This window comes from Hippocampus comes, unplaced genomic scaffold (assembly GCF_001891065.2).
Source record: "Hippocampus comes isolate QL1 unplaced genomic scaffold, H_comes_QL1_v1.1 scaffold22, whole genome shotgun sequence".
Classification (NCBI taxonomy): domain Eukaryota; kingdom Metazoa; phylum Chordata; class Actinopteri; order Syngnathiformes; family Syngnathidae; genus Hippocampus; species Hippocampus comes.
This window is the reverse complement of record NW_017806175.1, coordinates 7,469,740-7,482,520: the sequence shown is the minus strand read 5'-3', so window position 1 is coordinate 7,482,520 and position 12,781 is coordinate 7,469,740. Positions and strand designations below refer to the sequence as shown.

At 43.9% G+C, this 12,781-nt stretch overlaps 1 protein-coding gene and 1 long non-coding RNA gene across 3 annotated transcripts; one reads left to right on the top strand and one right to left on the bottom strand.

Annotated features, from left to right (window-relative positions):
- Window positions 1-6,775: 6,775 nt before the first annotated feature.
- Window positions 6,776-7,500, bottom strand: LOC109532000 (uncharacterized). The gene is made up of 2 exons (XR_002171289.1): window positions 7,396-7,500; window positions 6,776-7,006 (listed from the first exon to the last, which is right to left on the bottom strand). It is a non-coding gene; the product is annotated as an uncharacterized LOC109532000 (long non-coding RNA).
- On the top strand, window positions 6,987-11,834 carry nipa2 (NIPA magnesium transporter 2). 2 transcript variants are annotated; one of them, XM_019896538.1, is made up of 6 exons: window positions 6,987-7,098; window positions 8,387-8,644; window positions 9,032-9,088; window positions 9,730-9,820; window positions 9,912-10,072; window positions 10,745-11,834. In XM_019896538.1, exons 2-6 carry the CDS (start codon window positions 8,506-8,508, stop codon window positions 11,377-11,379), a joined length of 1,083 nt encoding a protein of 360 aa, XP_019752097.1. In that variant the 5' UTR covers window positions 6,987-7,098; window positions 8,387-8,505; the 3' UTR covers window positions 11,380-11,834. The 2 variants fall into 2 exon arrangements, with proteins under 2 accessions (XP_019752097.1, XP_019752096.1); XM_019896537.1 differs by lacking the exon at window positions 6,987-7,098 and adding an exon at window positions 7,524-7,625.
- The last annotated feature ends 947 nt before the right edge of the window (window positions 11,835-12,781 follow it).

Genomic DNA, 12,781 nt, shown 5'->3' with positions numbered 1-12,781 from the left:
GAAGCCCCCCCCCCCCGCCCCCCCCCCCCCAAAAAAAAAAAAAAAAAAAAAAAAAATCGAATGAATGAAGATGTAAACGTTGAGACGCAATGACAGCGGACCGCACGCCAGCACGCTTTCTTTATATGTTTTCAAGCGCCATGTTGACATCACCGGTCACCATGCAACACCCTCCCCAGCCAAGCCCCCCGCGCCCCCACACCCCCGCCCTTACCCTCGTCAGCATCACTCAGGAGCACGGCAAGTCAACATTAGTAAAGAAAACAAGAATAAGAGGAAAGTTCTAAACGTGGCATCGGCCTTCACATTGACAAGATAAAAAAATGCCCCAAAAAATCAAAGTCGAGGGCTGGATTTGGGTGACTGAGAGTAAGACTGTGACAAGAACAGGACCAACATATCTGTGAGAGGCAGCGGCCAGACCGGGATAGGACGAGACCAGCCAAGAACGGGATGAGACAAAGACCATAAAAATCCATTTTAAAAACTGTGACAAGGTCGAACATTGAAAGAGTGTTTTCATTTAATTATCCGTTCCATCCTCATGAGGGTCACGGGGGTCGCGCTGTTGGGTTTGTTTCTTTTTTGTTCTTTGTTTAACCAGGTACGTAACCAGAAAACCTGCCTTAAAGACTGCTCCTGCAGCTAGGTCGGCATTGCAAATGAAAATCTGTTTTCAATTGGGTTACGTGAATAAATAAAGGTGAAATATAAAATGTCAAACTTCAAAGTTGTGTTTGTCTGTTGATGTTTAAGATCCAGCAAGTATCAGTAATGAGTAATAAAGTACCGGCAAGTATCGGTACATTTTGGGTTATGTGGCGAAACGCTTCATGAGGCCTCATCCACCTGTCTCAAGCAACTTCAACATTCATTTATAAACCAAGGAAGTTGGAGACATTGCGCAAGAGCGCTCCGTGTTACGTGGGTCCGTTGTTGAGGGGGCCAACGTCAACAGGCTCCTGCAGGTTGCATGGGAGTTGATACAACCGGTGTGCATGTTCTTTGTGTTCACCCTCATATGGGCGCTTCAGATTCTGTCCAACTGGTTTGGACAGGGAGGTGCTCAGAGTACAACGTAGATTGACTGGTAAATCGTGAATTTTGCTTTTCGGTTCAGCTCCTTTGTCACCGCGACAGACCGAGACATATTCCTCACTGGAAACAAATCTTAATTTTTCTGGGCCATATGGACCGAACTCTGACACCTGACACCCGATTCCCCCGAGGGACACGGTCGAATGTCTTTGCTAAGTGCACAAAGCACATTTAGACTAGCTAGGCAAACTACTATGCAGCCCCCAGAACCCTGCTGGACCAAAACTATGCCACTTCTCTTGAATCCGATATTCAACTTCCTGATGGAACCTTCTTTTCAGCACGTTTGAATTGACCTTATCAGGAAGGCTGAGGAGTGTGATCCTACTGTAGTTGGAACACCCCCGCTGTTTGTGACAAAACTACAATTGATTAGGACAATATTTATACTGCATAGTATATATTCAGATTCAGAAAACTTTTTTTATCCCCGTGGGGCAATTAGAGTATATATGATCTAAATTGAAATAATTAACCATCATATGTGGTGGTATATATTATATTATATGTGCCTCTGATGTAAAAGTAAACTTTTGACTAAACTGTGTCGATGACGTCAGTGTTTGTTGTTGTGTGGACTTTTCTTAATTAACTGCTTGGGTTCTTTGCCTTCTCCTGGCGTGACCGACCAGCTTGTCAACACCTCTGACCGGGTCCCCACAAGACTCATTTAGGGCCATTAATTATTCAAAATGTTTTCACTCAATTTTGACTTGACTAATGAGTCATGTGGGTGTTGCGCGCCTGCACGTGTGCGTGCGTGTGGACACTAGTTGAAAAACCAAAGAATAAAACTTTTACAGACAGAACTTTTCTTAAGGGTAAGTTTAATTCCATTTTAATTTTAAATGGGCTTGAAATACCATAACATAAAATGTGTTCTTGGTCGTAAGCACGGTTTCCAAATGTGCGAAAGACATCTGAAGCGTACTATGGTCTCTGAAACAGCCGCGCGTTACAGGCTACAGTCGCCATACTGACCCGGAAGTACATAAACGCCCATTAAAAAATGTTTGCTTATTTAAAAAAACAAACAAACAAAAAACAACAACAACACAACACAAAACAAAACAAAAACAAAACGCAAGAGCGGGCAATTTGCCAGTAATGTGATGCTACAGAGCAAATTAAACCGTTAGCAAAACTCAAGAAAATCAAAAAAATAAAATAAAATAAAGTTGTCATAATAAAGGTAACCAACCAAATAGAAATTGATTTTATTATTTGGCACTTTCAGATGATAAAACAAACTCCGGGTCATACTGACCCATAGCGTTTTTGCTGATTCAAAGGGGAAAAAAATAATAATAATCCGCACGTGCCAAGATGGTGTCATACCTGGATGCGCCGATTCCTCGCTGTTGAAGGTTATCTCCTCATCCTTGACCATTTCGTTCCACATCTCGCTCAGTCCTTCTGCCGAGAAGGCCCACTGCCAGAGGAGACCAGACATTACCAAAAATAAAAAATAAAAAAAAGAATCAACGCATTGTTGTGCTGGAATCCGGTTGCTTTAGTTAAGATCAAATACAAATTATAACTTCAATTCCCTACAAGAGGCAATCTTCAATGTATCAGAATTAATGGTTTGTTCACATTTACTTCCAAATTTCCCGATGGTGGAACTAAGAAAGGGGCTGAGTGCATCTCTCCAATAAAAAGACAATTTGATTCATATATCGATGTCTTTTCAAGTGAATGAGTAAATGTGATTCGCTGGCATCTTTTAAATCAAAACCAATTCTTCGATTCAAATCAGTTTTTGTTACACCCCTTTTATCTAATCTACGTGTATGCCCTGAAGATCTTGTTCATTCGCATGGAAAGTTTGACAAGTGACAGAATCAGGCAACCCATCGATTCATCTTTGTGGATTGCGTCACGTACCTGTAAGTCTATCTTGAGCCATTTGTCATGAAATGGGCTCTGAGCATCGAGGTTAAAAGACGGAGAAGGCATCTTTCCCCACCTCCTCACTCGGCTGCAAACGCAGCCAACCTGCAAACATGGGGGGGAAAAACAAAGATAACTGGGTGTAATATCAATCAAGTGACAGCCGAGTTGATCCGTGCAACATAACACACACGTGGCAACACACTGTCTGCTGCATATTGTGCACAGATGTCAAATTCAAGACGTGACGGCCAGGTCCGGAGCGCTGCATTATTTTACGCGGCCCTCTCAAGCAGGGGTGTCCAAAGTCAGTCCTCAAGGGCTGCTGTCCTGCCTGTTTTCAACACAACTGATTCAAATAATCAGGATCGTTCTTATGCTGCTTCAGGACTGACAATGATCATCCTTTGAATCAGGTAAGTTGGAGGAGGGGAAACACACAGGATAGTGGCCCTCAAGGACAGGAGTCTGACAGACGGATTTTAGAATAAATCAAACACTGGCTTAACAAACTTCTGCTTTCAAATGTAGTTATCCCCCATTATTTGAATGTTATTTTTGTCGATATAATCATATGAGAAGCCAATATCACCCTCATAATGAGGAAAAAACAAGATGTGGCCTGAAACCAAATTGAGGTTGACACCCTTGATATAGTGGAATGAAAATTATACTCAACGTACAAAATGCATTGACGACACCGTATGGTAAATTCCGACAGTAGCAGGCCACTGATCTCCTTCTCATCGTATGATGGCGACACTGTTGGAAACTCAATCATCAGATGTTTACAGACGGGACCAGAAAAATAGGTTGCTGCTGCATCTAAATTTAGTTGTTTTTATTTTAATCGCGACGAGAATGTCAGACGGTCGCCGTACCGTTAAACGAACAACACGTTTAAAATAAACATGAGCCGATATGTGAAATAACGCCGATTATTCCAAAGAGGAATTGCCTATGTTCATGTTTGTGTATACTACATATGTGTGCATTTATCGTGACATGACGATGGGAGGGTTAGGTAGAACATCATCATCGTCGCTTTTAAGTACCAGGCGGGCTGCACCCCCCGCCCCAGCCAAGCCCCGCCCCCCCCCCACACACACCCCCGCCCTTACCCTCGTCAGCATCACTCAGGAGCACGGCAAGTCAACATTAGTAAAGAAAACAAGAATAAGAGGAAAGTTCTAAACGTGGCATCGGCCTTCACATTGACAAGATAAAAAAATGCCCCAAAAAATCAAAGTCGAGGGCTGGATTTGGGTGACTGAGAGTAAGACTGTGACAAGAACAGGACCAACATATCTGTGAGAGGCAGCGGCCAGACCGGGATAGGACGAGACCAGCCAAGAACGGGATGAGACAAAGACCATAAAAATCCATTTTAAAAACTGTGACAAGGTCGAACATTGAAAGAGTGTTTTCATTTAATTATCCGTTCCATCCTCATGAGGGTCACGGGGGTCGCGCTGAAGCCGATGGCACCCGGAACTTTTTTGGGGCCCTCAGTCACAAACATTGCAGGAGTGGTGAGGGTGGGTGTCGCTAACACATCAATCAGAGGTATTTATTGTTTGATCGAGTACTTCTCGGTGTCACCATCATAAAGTTGAAGAACAGCAGATCAATGCTGACTGGTCTCAACCCAAAAAAATCCCAAAGTTCAGCTCATGCGAGACTGAGAGAAGACCAAGATTTGGCGGAGTTGAGTCCAAGACAAAGACCTTCAACATGTACTGTAATCTCAAGACAGGTCTCGAGTGTTGCAATCCTACAAACTTCAACATTCATTTATAAACCAAGGAAGTTGGAGACATTGCGCAAGAGCGCTCCGTGTTACGTGGGTCCGTTGTTGAGGGGGCCAACGTCAACAGGCTCCTGGAGGTTGCATGGGAGTTGATACAACCGGTGTGCATGTTCTTTGTGTTTACCCTCATATGGGCGCTTCAGATCCTGTCCAACTGGTTTGGACAGGGAGGTGCTCAGAGTAGAACGTAGATTGACTGGTAAATCGTGAATTTTGCTTTTCGGTTCAGCTCCTTTGTCACCGCGACAGACCGAGACATATTCCTCACTGGAAACAAATCTGAATCTTTGCGGGCCATATGGACCGAACTCTGACACCCGATACCCGATTCCCCCGAGGGACACGGTCGAATGTCTTTGCTAAGTGCACAAAGCACATTTAGACTAGCTAGGCAAACTACTATGCAGCCCCCAGAACCCTGCTGGACCAAAACTACACTACTCCTCTTGAATCCGATATTCAACTGATGGAACCTTCTTTTCAGCACGTTTGAATTGACCTTATCAGGAAGGCTGAGGAGTGTGATCCTACTGTAGTTGGAACACCCCCGCTGTTTGTGACAAAACTACAATTGATTAGGACAATATTTACACTATACAGTATATATTCAGATTCAAAAAACTTTATTTATCCCCGTGGGGCAATTAGAGTATATATGATCTAAATTGAAGTATATATGATCTAAATTGAAATAACCATCATATGTGGCGGTATATTATTGTATTATATGTGCCTCTGATGTAAAAGTAAACTTTTGACTAAACTGTGTCGATGACATCAGTGTTTGTTGTTGTATGAACTTTTCTTAATTAACTGCTTGGGTTCTTTGCCCTCTCCTGGCATGACCGACCAGCTTGTCAACACCTCTGACCGGGTCCCCACAAGACTCATTTAGGGCCATTAATTATTCAAAATGTTTTCACCCAATTTTGACTTGACTAATGAGTCATGTGGGTGTTGCGCGCCTGCACGCGAATGTGTGTGTGTGTGTGTGTGTGTGTGTGTGTGTGTGTGTGTGTGTGTGTGTGGACACTAGTTGAAAAACCAAAGAATAAAACTTTTACAGATACACATGGCGTCATGGCTAACTTTTCTTATGTTATGCACATGTTATGTTTGTTTTCAGCACAGGACGTGCTGAAAACAAACAAACAAAAACGTTCAAACAAACCACACACTTAAAACAAGGAACATACAGAGCCCTTAAGGTGACATGGAAGGAAAAAAAAAAAGAAACATTTGCGTTCGCTCGCAGTTTGTGTTCCCAAGGAAATAACGCAGATTTATTAATTATTGTTTTTATTATTTTGCAAGAGAACGTTTTAGAAAAATCGCAGTTGTGTACTTCCGGGTCATTTCTGGGTAAATGAAAACAACAAAGTGGAGGGTTTGCACAGAAGTTTAATTCCATTTTAATTTTAAATGGTCTTGAAATACCATAACATAAAATGTGTTCTTGGTCGTAAGCACGGTTTCCAAATGTGCGAAAGACATCTGAAGCGTACTGTGGCCTCTGAAACAGCCGCGCGTTACAGGCTACAGGAGCCAAACTGACCCGGAAGTACATAAACGGCCATTAAAAAATGTTTGCTTATTAAAAAAAAAAAAAAGCACAAAACAAAACTTTTGTTATTTCGAAAATTTACCGCAATTTTTTTTCCTAATTCCATGTCACCATACGGGCTCAGCAGGAACAGCATTAGCGTATGTATTAATCAGATTCTTGACCTCATAGGCCGGAATTACAGTACACAGCAAATCCATGTGCCTTCTTCCGATCTGCGCCCATGAGCTAAGTGATATTCCGACTAGTTTTCTACACACCACAGCGCTGTTTTTTAAATAATAATAATTAAAAAAAAACATTACAAAATGCATCGTTTGATTTTGGGGAGCCTGGAAAGAAGTAATGGTAATTCCATTCATTTCACTGTGGCTGGAAATTGTGAAATCTGAACGATGTCATGAAAATGACTTTTTGCTAGCCATCGTCCAGTTTGTTGTTTTGGGGATCGGGTGCTTCCAGTGGTCTAGAAATGCCCCTTTCTGTCAACGTGTGATCCCACGCCTGAACACTGGAGCGTGGGGCGGCTACTGGCTGCTAAACAGGCGACAGACAAGCAGCCCAATCCGCCCGGTGTGCCATTCAGAAAGACTGCCAGCCAGTCGTCATCGTCGCCGCCGCCTTCCCGGTAGTAATGAGCGCTGGAACGATGGAGGTGGATGCTGTGATGGTTTCAACGCGGCCGTGGGTGTGAGCGCTCCTCGGCCCGTTGTCGTGGAGTGTCCGTAGAAAGGTACTTAATCAACAAAGTAATCCAAATAAAAGTGATGTTTTTTTGTTTGATTTAAACGGTTACCGACTTCGCCTAACCAGAGTTAGCCCCTCGTGCTAGTGAAGCTAGCGCCGCCAACGTGTGTGGGGAGTGAGTTTCACTTGCCTTTTTGTTTGATTTAACCTCAAAACAACCCCTTTCGTTTCCTCCCACGTTGGTTTTATATGTTAGTGACAGTCCAAGTTGAGTCCCGAGTTAAAATAAGCCAAATTTAGCCGCGTTGCGATGCGAGCTAGCTACGAAGCTAATTAAGCTCACCTGTCGCGGTCACCTGAGTGTCTGGCGACGACGAAGGAGACGGAGAGAAAGAAGCAAAAATGGTTCTTAACAAAACACAACGCGTGACGAGTCGTCAAAATAGAATAGGCTGCGGTGTTTCCAAAGGAGACCGAGCCGGTTTAACGAGATTCTGCAGCTCGCCATGGAGTGCAACTTTAAAGCTGTGGACTCGTCGTCGGGACCGAATTGGACTCTTTGTCGTGAAAATGGTGCGTGGATTATTTATAGTTGGGATAGAACGTATTCACGTTTGCTTGGATTTTAACTCCTGATTCGTACAATGACTTTGTAACTGTACTTAAATAGATTTGTTTAAGTACCTGTTTAGTTGTCTGACGATTTATTACAGATATATGGACTGTCTACTTCTCACTCTGACAAAATGGGCCTTTTATTTTTTCTTAAACTTCTTTGGATGGAAAAAAAACAACAGAAAATGATATTCTGGTGCTTTATGAGGTGAAGAAAACAGAAACCGCGGTGGCTGAAGGAATGTGAACCGGGAAGCATTAATAACAATCGCGTTACAGATTACGAAAAGCAAGATATTCCCCGTCCATGGCTTTAATTTAAAGAATGGTTTGTGGTGAATCGGTTGGATTGTGCTGTGTCAGCCAAACCACCAGTTTTCACTGTTTTAAAAAAACTGTCAAATATTAAACCACATTCATGATACTGACGGAACAATTTTTCAGTTACTGTTACCTGATACATCTGTAAATGTATTTTCACGATGTTTTGCTCATGCGGGACATACATGCAGCATTTTGATTAATATTGCGTTTTATGGAATATGAATATTATTGAATCTTCTTTGTTAGTGGACTCCTCCATGTACTCAAATTGGTGAAATGTGCTCTTGGTGTTTAGAGCGACATCTTTATGGCTGATCTTCAATCCAATTTGAAGAAAGTCTGAACACCTACTTTGTGTTTGTGTTGTTGTTGTTGTCCCCCCCTCCCTCCTCCAGGCGTGTGGCTCGACTTGAGCTGCGCCTCTGGCCTGCAGAGACTTCTTCACTGCCTGGTTGTCAATGTAACACAGGAGAAAAACAACAACAGCAACAGCAGCAGCACATCCGGCCTTGGAATGGCTCAGGACCGCGGCAAGTACGACTTCTACATCGGCCTGGCTCTGGCTGTCAGCTCCAGCATCTTCATCGGCGGCAGCTTCATCCTCAAGAAGAAGGGCCTGCTGCGTTTGGCCAGGAAGGGATCCATGCGAGCCGGTAACAAGCTTTCAGCGACATGTACACTGTCGACAAATGGCCTCCAATAGGCAAGCACCAGAGGTTTTGGTTAGGTGGATGTGTAGACCACGACTTGTCTCCACGCCAACGATACACAGACAGGCTATTTTTGGATGACTGAGTTCACTGCCGCAAGTGCAGTTTTTACCTTTGACCGACACTTTGCCAGCAGTACGAGCCTTGATTGCGCAAAAACGGCGTGGTCCACGTTTGCCGCTAAAAGAAAATTGGAGCAAGCATCGTTATGTCACATCGGTGACGACAACAAAATCGACACAGTGCTCAATTAAGAGTGGCGTGGATTTCGGGGAAGCGTAAGAGGCCATTTTCTTTTCAACTAGCCTTTCCTCTCCGTCACCGTTTCAGGTCAGGGCGGCCATGCTTATCTCAAGGAGTGGCTCTGGTGGGCTGGTTTACTTTCAAGTAAGTAATTTTTCAACAGAATTCGCACCAACATCACGAGCGTAACCCTGTTTGACTTCCGAGGTGTTCGCATATCAAGTGAATTCATCAGACTGCTCATCATAAAACCTCAAACCACCCGTACAGACGTTTTAAGTTGCACTACGGAAAATAAGTTCGAGACGATCATAAAAGTACCGTATTTTCCGCACAATAAGGCGCTTTGGACAATAAGGCGCAACTTCAATGAATGGGCAATTTTAAAACTTTTCATATCCAGGCCGCACCGCATTATACGGCACATAGAATGAATGGAAGCTTCAATAGTGGCTGCGGTTCTGTTATGCATCCAGTAGATGGAGCTACGCTAAAGTGAAATCAATACAATACGGCTATATTTATATAGCGGGTTGACAACCGCTGCAAATGTGTAACAAAGTGCTTTCCAGAACATTTAAAATACTCCGTCCAAGAAATCAGAATATTGATCCATTTATAAGGTGCATCGGATTACAGGGCGCGCTGTCTGTTTTTGAGAAAATTGAATGCTTTTAGGTGCGCCCTGTAGTGCGGAAAATACAGTATAAGAAATAAAATTGAGTCTTCAAAAAAAAAAAGAAGAAAAATTACCTCAGTTCATGCTTTTGCTTTGTCATTTTCAGTGGGTGCGGGTGAAGCCGCCAACTTTGCAGCGTATGCCTTCGCCCCCGCCACTCTGGTCACGCCTCTGGGCGCCCTCAGCGTGTTGGTCAGGTATGCGTCGAAACGTTTAGACGTTATTCTTACTTTTTTTCCCGAAACCTCACTGGTTGTCACCGATGATGTAATCCTCGTCCGCTCTCAGCGCGGTGCTGTCGTCGTACTTCCTGAGCGAGCGCTTGAACCTTCACGGCAAGCTGGGCTGTCTGCTCAGTGTGCTGGGCTCCACGACCATGGTCATACACGCCCCCAAAGAGGAGGAGATCAGCAGCCTGGAGGACATGGCGCGAAAGCTGGTCGACCCAGGTAAACGCGCACGCCGTGTTGGATTAGGAAGAAAAAAAAACACACACGCAGAAGTGAAAAAGGTGCTTATCCTTTGAAAATATGATTGAACAGTTGTTTCTCTGGGGCTGTAAATATATTAAGTCATAATGTACTAAGGGTTGCGCGCAGCATGGCGTGGATTTTTTTTTTTCGGAAGCGTTATCGATATCAGTATCGATAAGTTGTGTTACGGGGGGAAAAAATAGCTCGGCCCTAAAAATACATTTGGGGACACACAAAACCATCTCTGATTTAAAATTTGCTGTTGACCAGTGTACTAGATTCCAATTAATTGCAACCTTAATGTATTGCAAATAAGTTTGATAGAGGTGTACAGAAATAAGGTTCTAAACAGTAGTGATAAAAAGATTAGATGGGAATGTATTGTATTTACATAAAATACAACCAAACTATATTTAACAAATGCGTTGTATTAGATTAAAAAAAAAACTAGAGGCACTGAAATACTTTGTATAACTAATGCACCGTTTTGAAGATTGAAGTCAACAGTTCTTCGACTTACCACTAGAGGGAGCCCGCGTAGCAAATTCAGAAAATCACCGCACTTCGCTGCTGTATACTTGCGGTACACATTTTTCCATTTCTCGCCCAGCTTCTTCTGATCCTTTGCACTGCGTGTGTCTGATTAAGGCTTCTTCATCTTCGCCACGGCGGTGGTCACGGTGGTGTTGGTGTTGATTTTGGCGGTGGCCCCACGCCACGGTCAGACCAACATCCTGGTGTACATCAGCATCTGCTCGCTCATCGGCTCGCTGTCCGTGTCGTGCGTCAAGGGCCTTGGCATCGCCATCAAGGAGGCGCTGGGCGGCGTCAATGTGGCGCGCGCCCCCCTGGCCTGGCTGCTTGTGGTGGGCCTGCTGGTCTGCGTGGGGACGCAGATCAACTTCCTCAACAAGGCGCTGGACATCTTTAACACGTCCCTGGTGACGCCCATCTACTACGTGTTCTTCACCACTTCCGTGCTAACCTGCTCGGCAGCGCTCTTCAAGGAGTGGCAGCACATGGGCGCGGCGGACGTCATCGGCACATTGGCCGGCTTCCTCACCATCGTGGTGGGCATCTTCCTGCTGCACGCCTTCAAGGACGTCAGCGTCAGCTTGGCCACGCTGGCCGCCGCCGTGCGCAAGGACCAAAGGCACGCCAACGGCGCCTACGCCGACGCCAACGGCACGTACCAACTCCTCCACAGCAACGCCGACGTGGACGAAGAGCGCGAGACGCCGTTCGACGCCGTCTCCAGGCGCAATGGGACCTTGGTGTCGTAGAGACAATCTGGTCCAATGGATTCTACTTGTTTTCCTTTGCCTTACTTTCCCCCCCTTGTCTCTTTCCATTCAGTTGTAGCACTGGGGGGGGGGGGGATGGCTGTGTTGGGAATCACTACTGTCCACGATGGCACTGTGGGAAACCTTTTTATCGTGGGCCCCACACGCAAGGAGGAAGTTATGAAGTGAAGATCATGAACTTGACCTCCATGTATGGCGCATATACAATTGCCCTTCCATTTATACAGTTCAGGAAAGTAATCAAGAAATCACAGCCAGTTTCTCAAGATTTTGCTGTGGAGCAATACAATAGTTCTCTGCTATTCACCGGAGATGAAGATGAGGCCAGCCTGCAAACAGGGAAAATCTCTGTATAATCAACACCCATCAAAATTTAAAAAATCAATTAAAAAAAAAAGAGAATTATTAAAAAAAAAGTACAATAAATAAATCTGCAAATATATAACTAAGTATGCAGGGTCCACTATCAATATGTTTTGAGTAAAATGGACATTTAGGTTTCACTTTATCAGCTGCTCAAGACCAGCTTTGTTCTGGGACAGTGCTTCTATGTCAAATCACTCTTATTCCAAATCAGCTTTCCCGATTGCATTCATCCATTCCGGTGTTCCAATAAGCCGCCAATGAATATTTTTTATAATGTTAAGGAAAGTAGCACTTTACAGTATTTGACTTCATAAAAACATAACATAGTTGAGTAAAAGTAATGGACTATTTTTCTTACTAGAAACACACTACATAATGTTTTAGGGGGGGGTGGGGTCCGGCAAATTAACAAATGGCATTTCCATTTGATTTAAGAGAAGAGCGAGTTTAAGGCACCACTTTATTGTAATCTTGAGTATTTACCTGCAGAAAATGGAAGAATGGTAAAACTACAGTACCACAATCCCCCCCCCTTTTTTTTTATTTTTTATTCGTGACTTGGCGAGTGATTCCTGACTTGAACCTTCCTATTGCATTCCTGCGTCAATTTGACCCGTGGTATGTGTTATGTTGGTTTGTTTTGCTATACCAAAAATGATCATGGATCAAAGTGGCCTGCTGCATGTTCAGCCAGCAAGAAAATAAATACAAACAGTTTAATCGCCAATATTGGCTCTTAAATATTGGGGGGGGGGGTTAATCCCATTTCTGTAAATTTCGATGGGTAAATTTGAGAAATTTTGAGATCCGAGCACAGTCACAGAAGGAATTAAACTCATGGGCGTACTTACTCCCCTCCCCTACTCAATTCCAATCATTTCTCCTGGTACATGAATTATTCATGCGGCGGGCGGGTCATATCAGCTTATCAGTCACCGGATCGCCAAGTTGAAAATATGTGAAACAAAGCATTTTCATTCAAGTGACCAGAAATGTCATACTTTTTTTTCTTCTT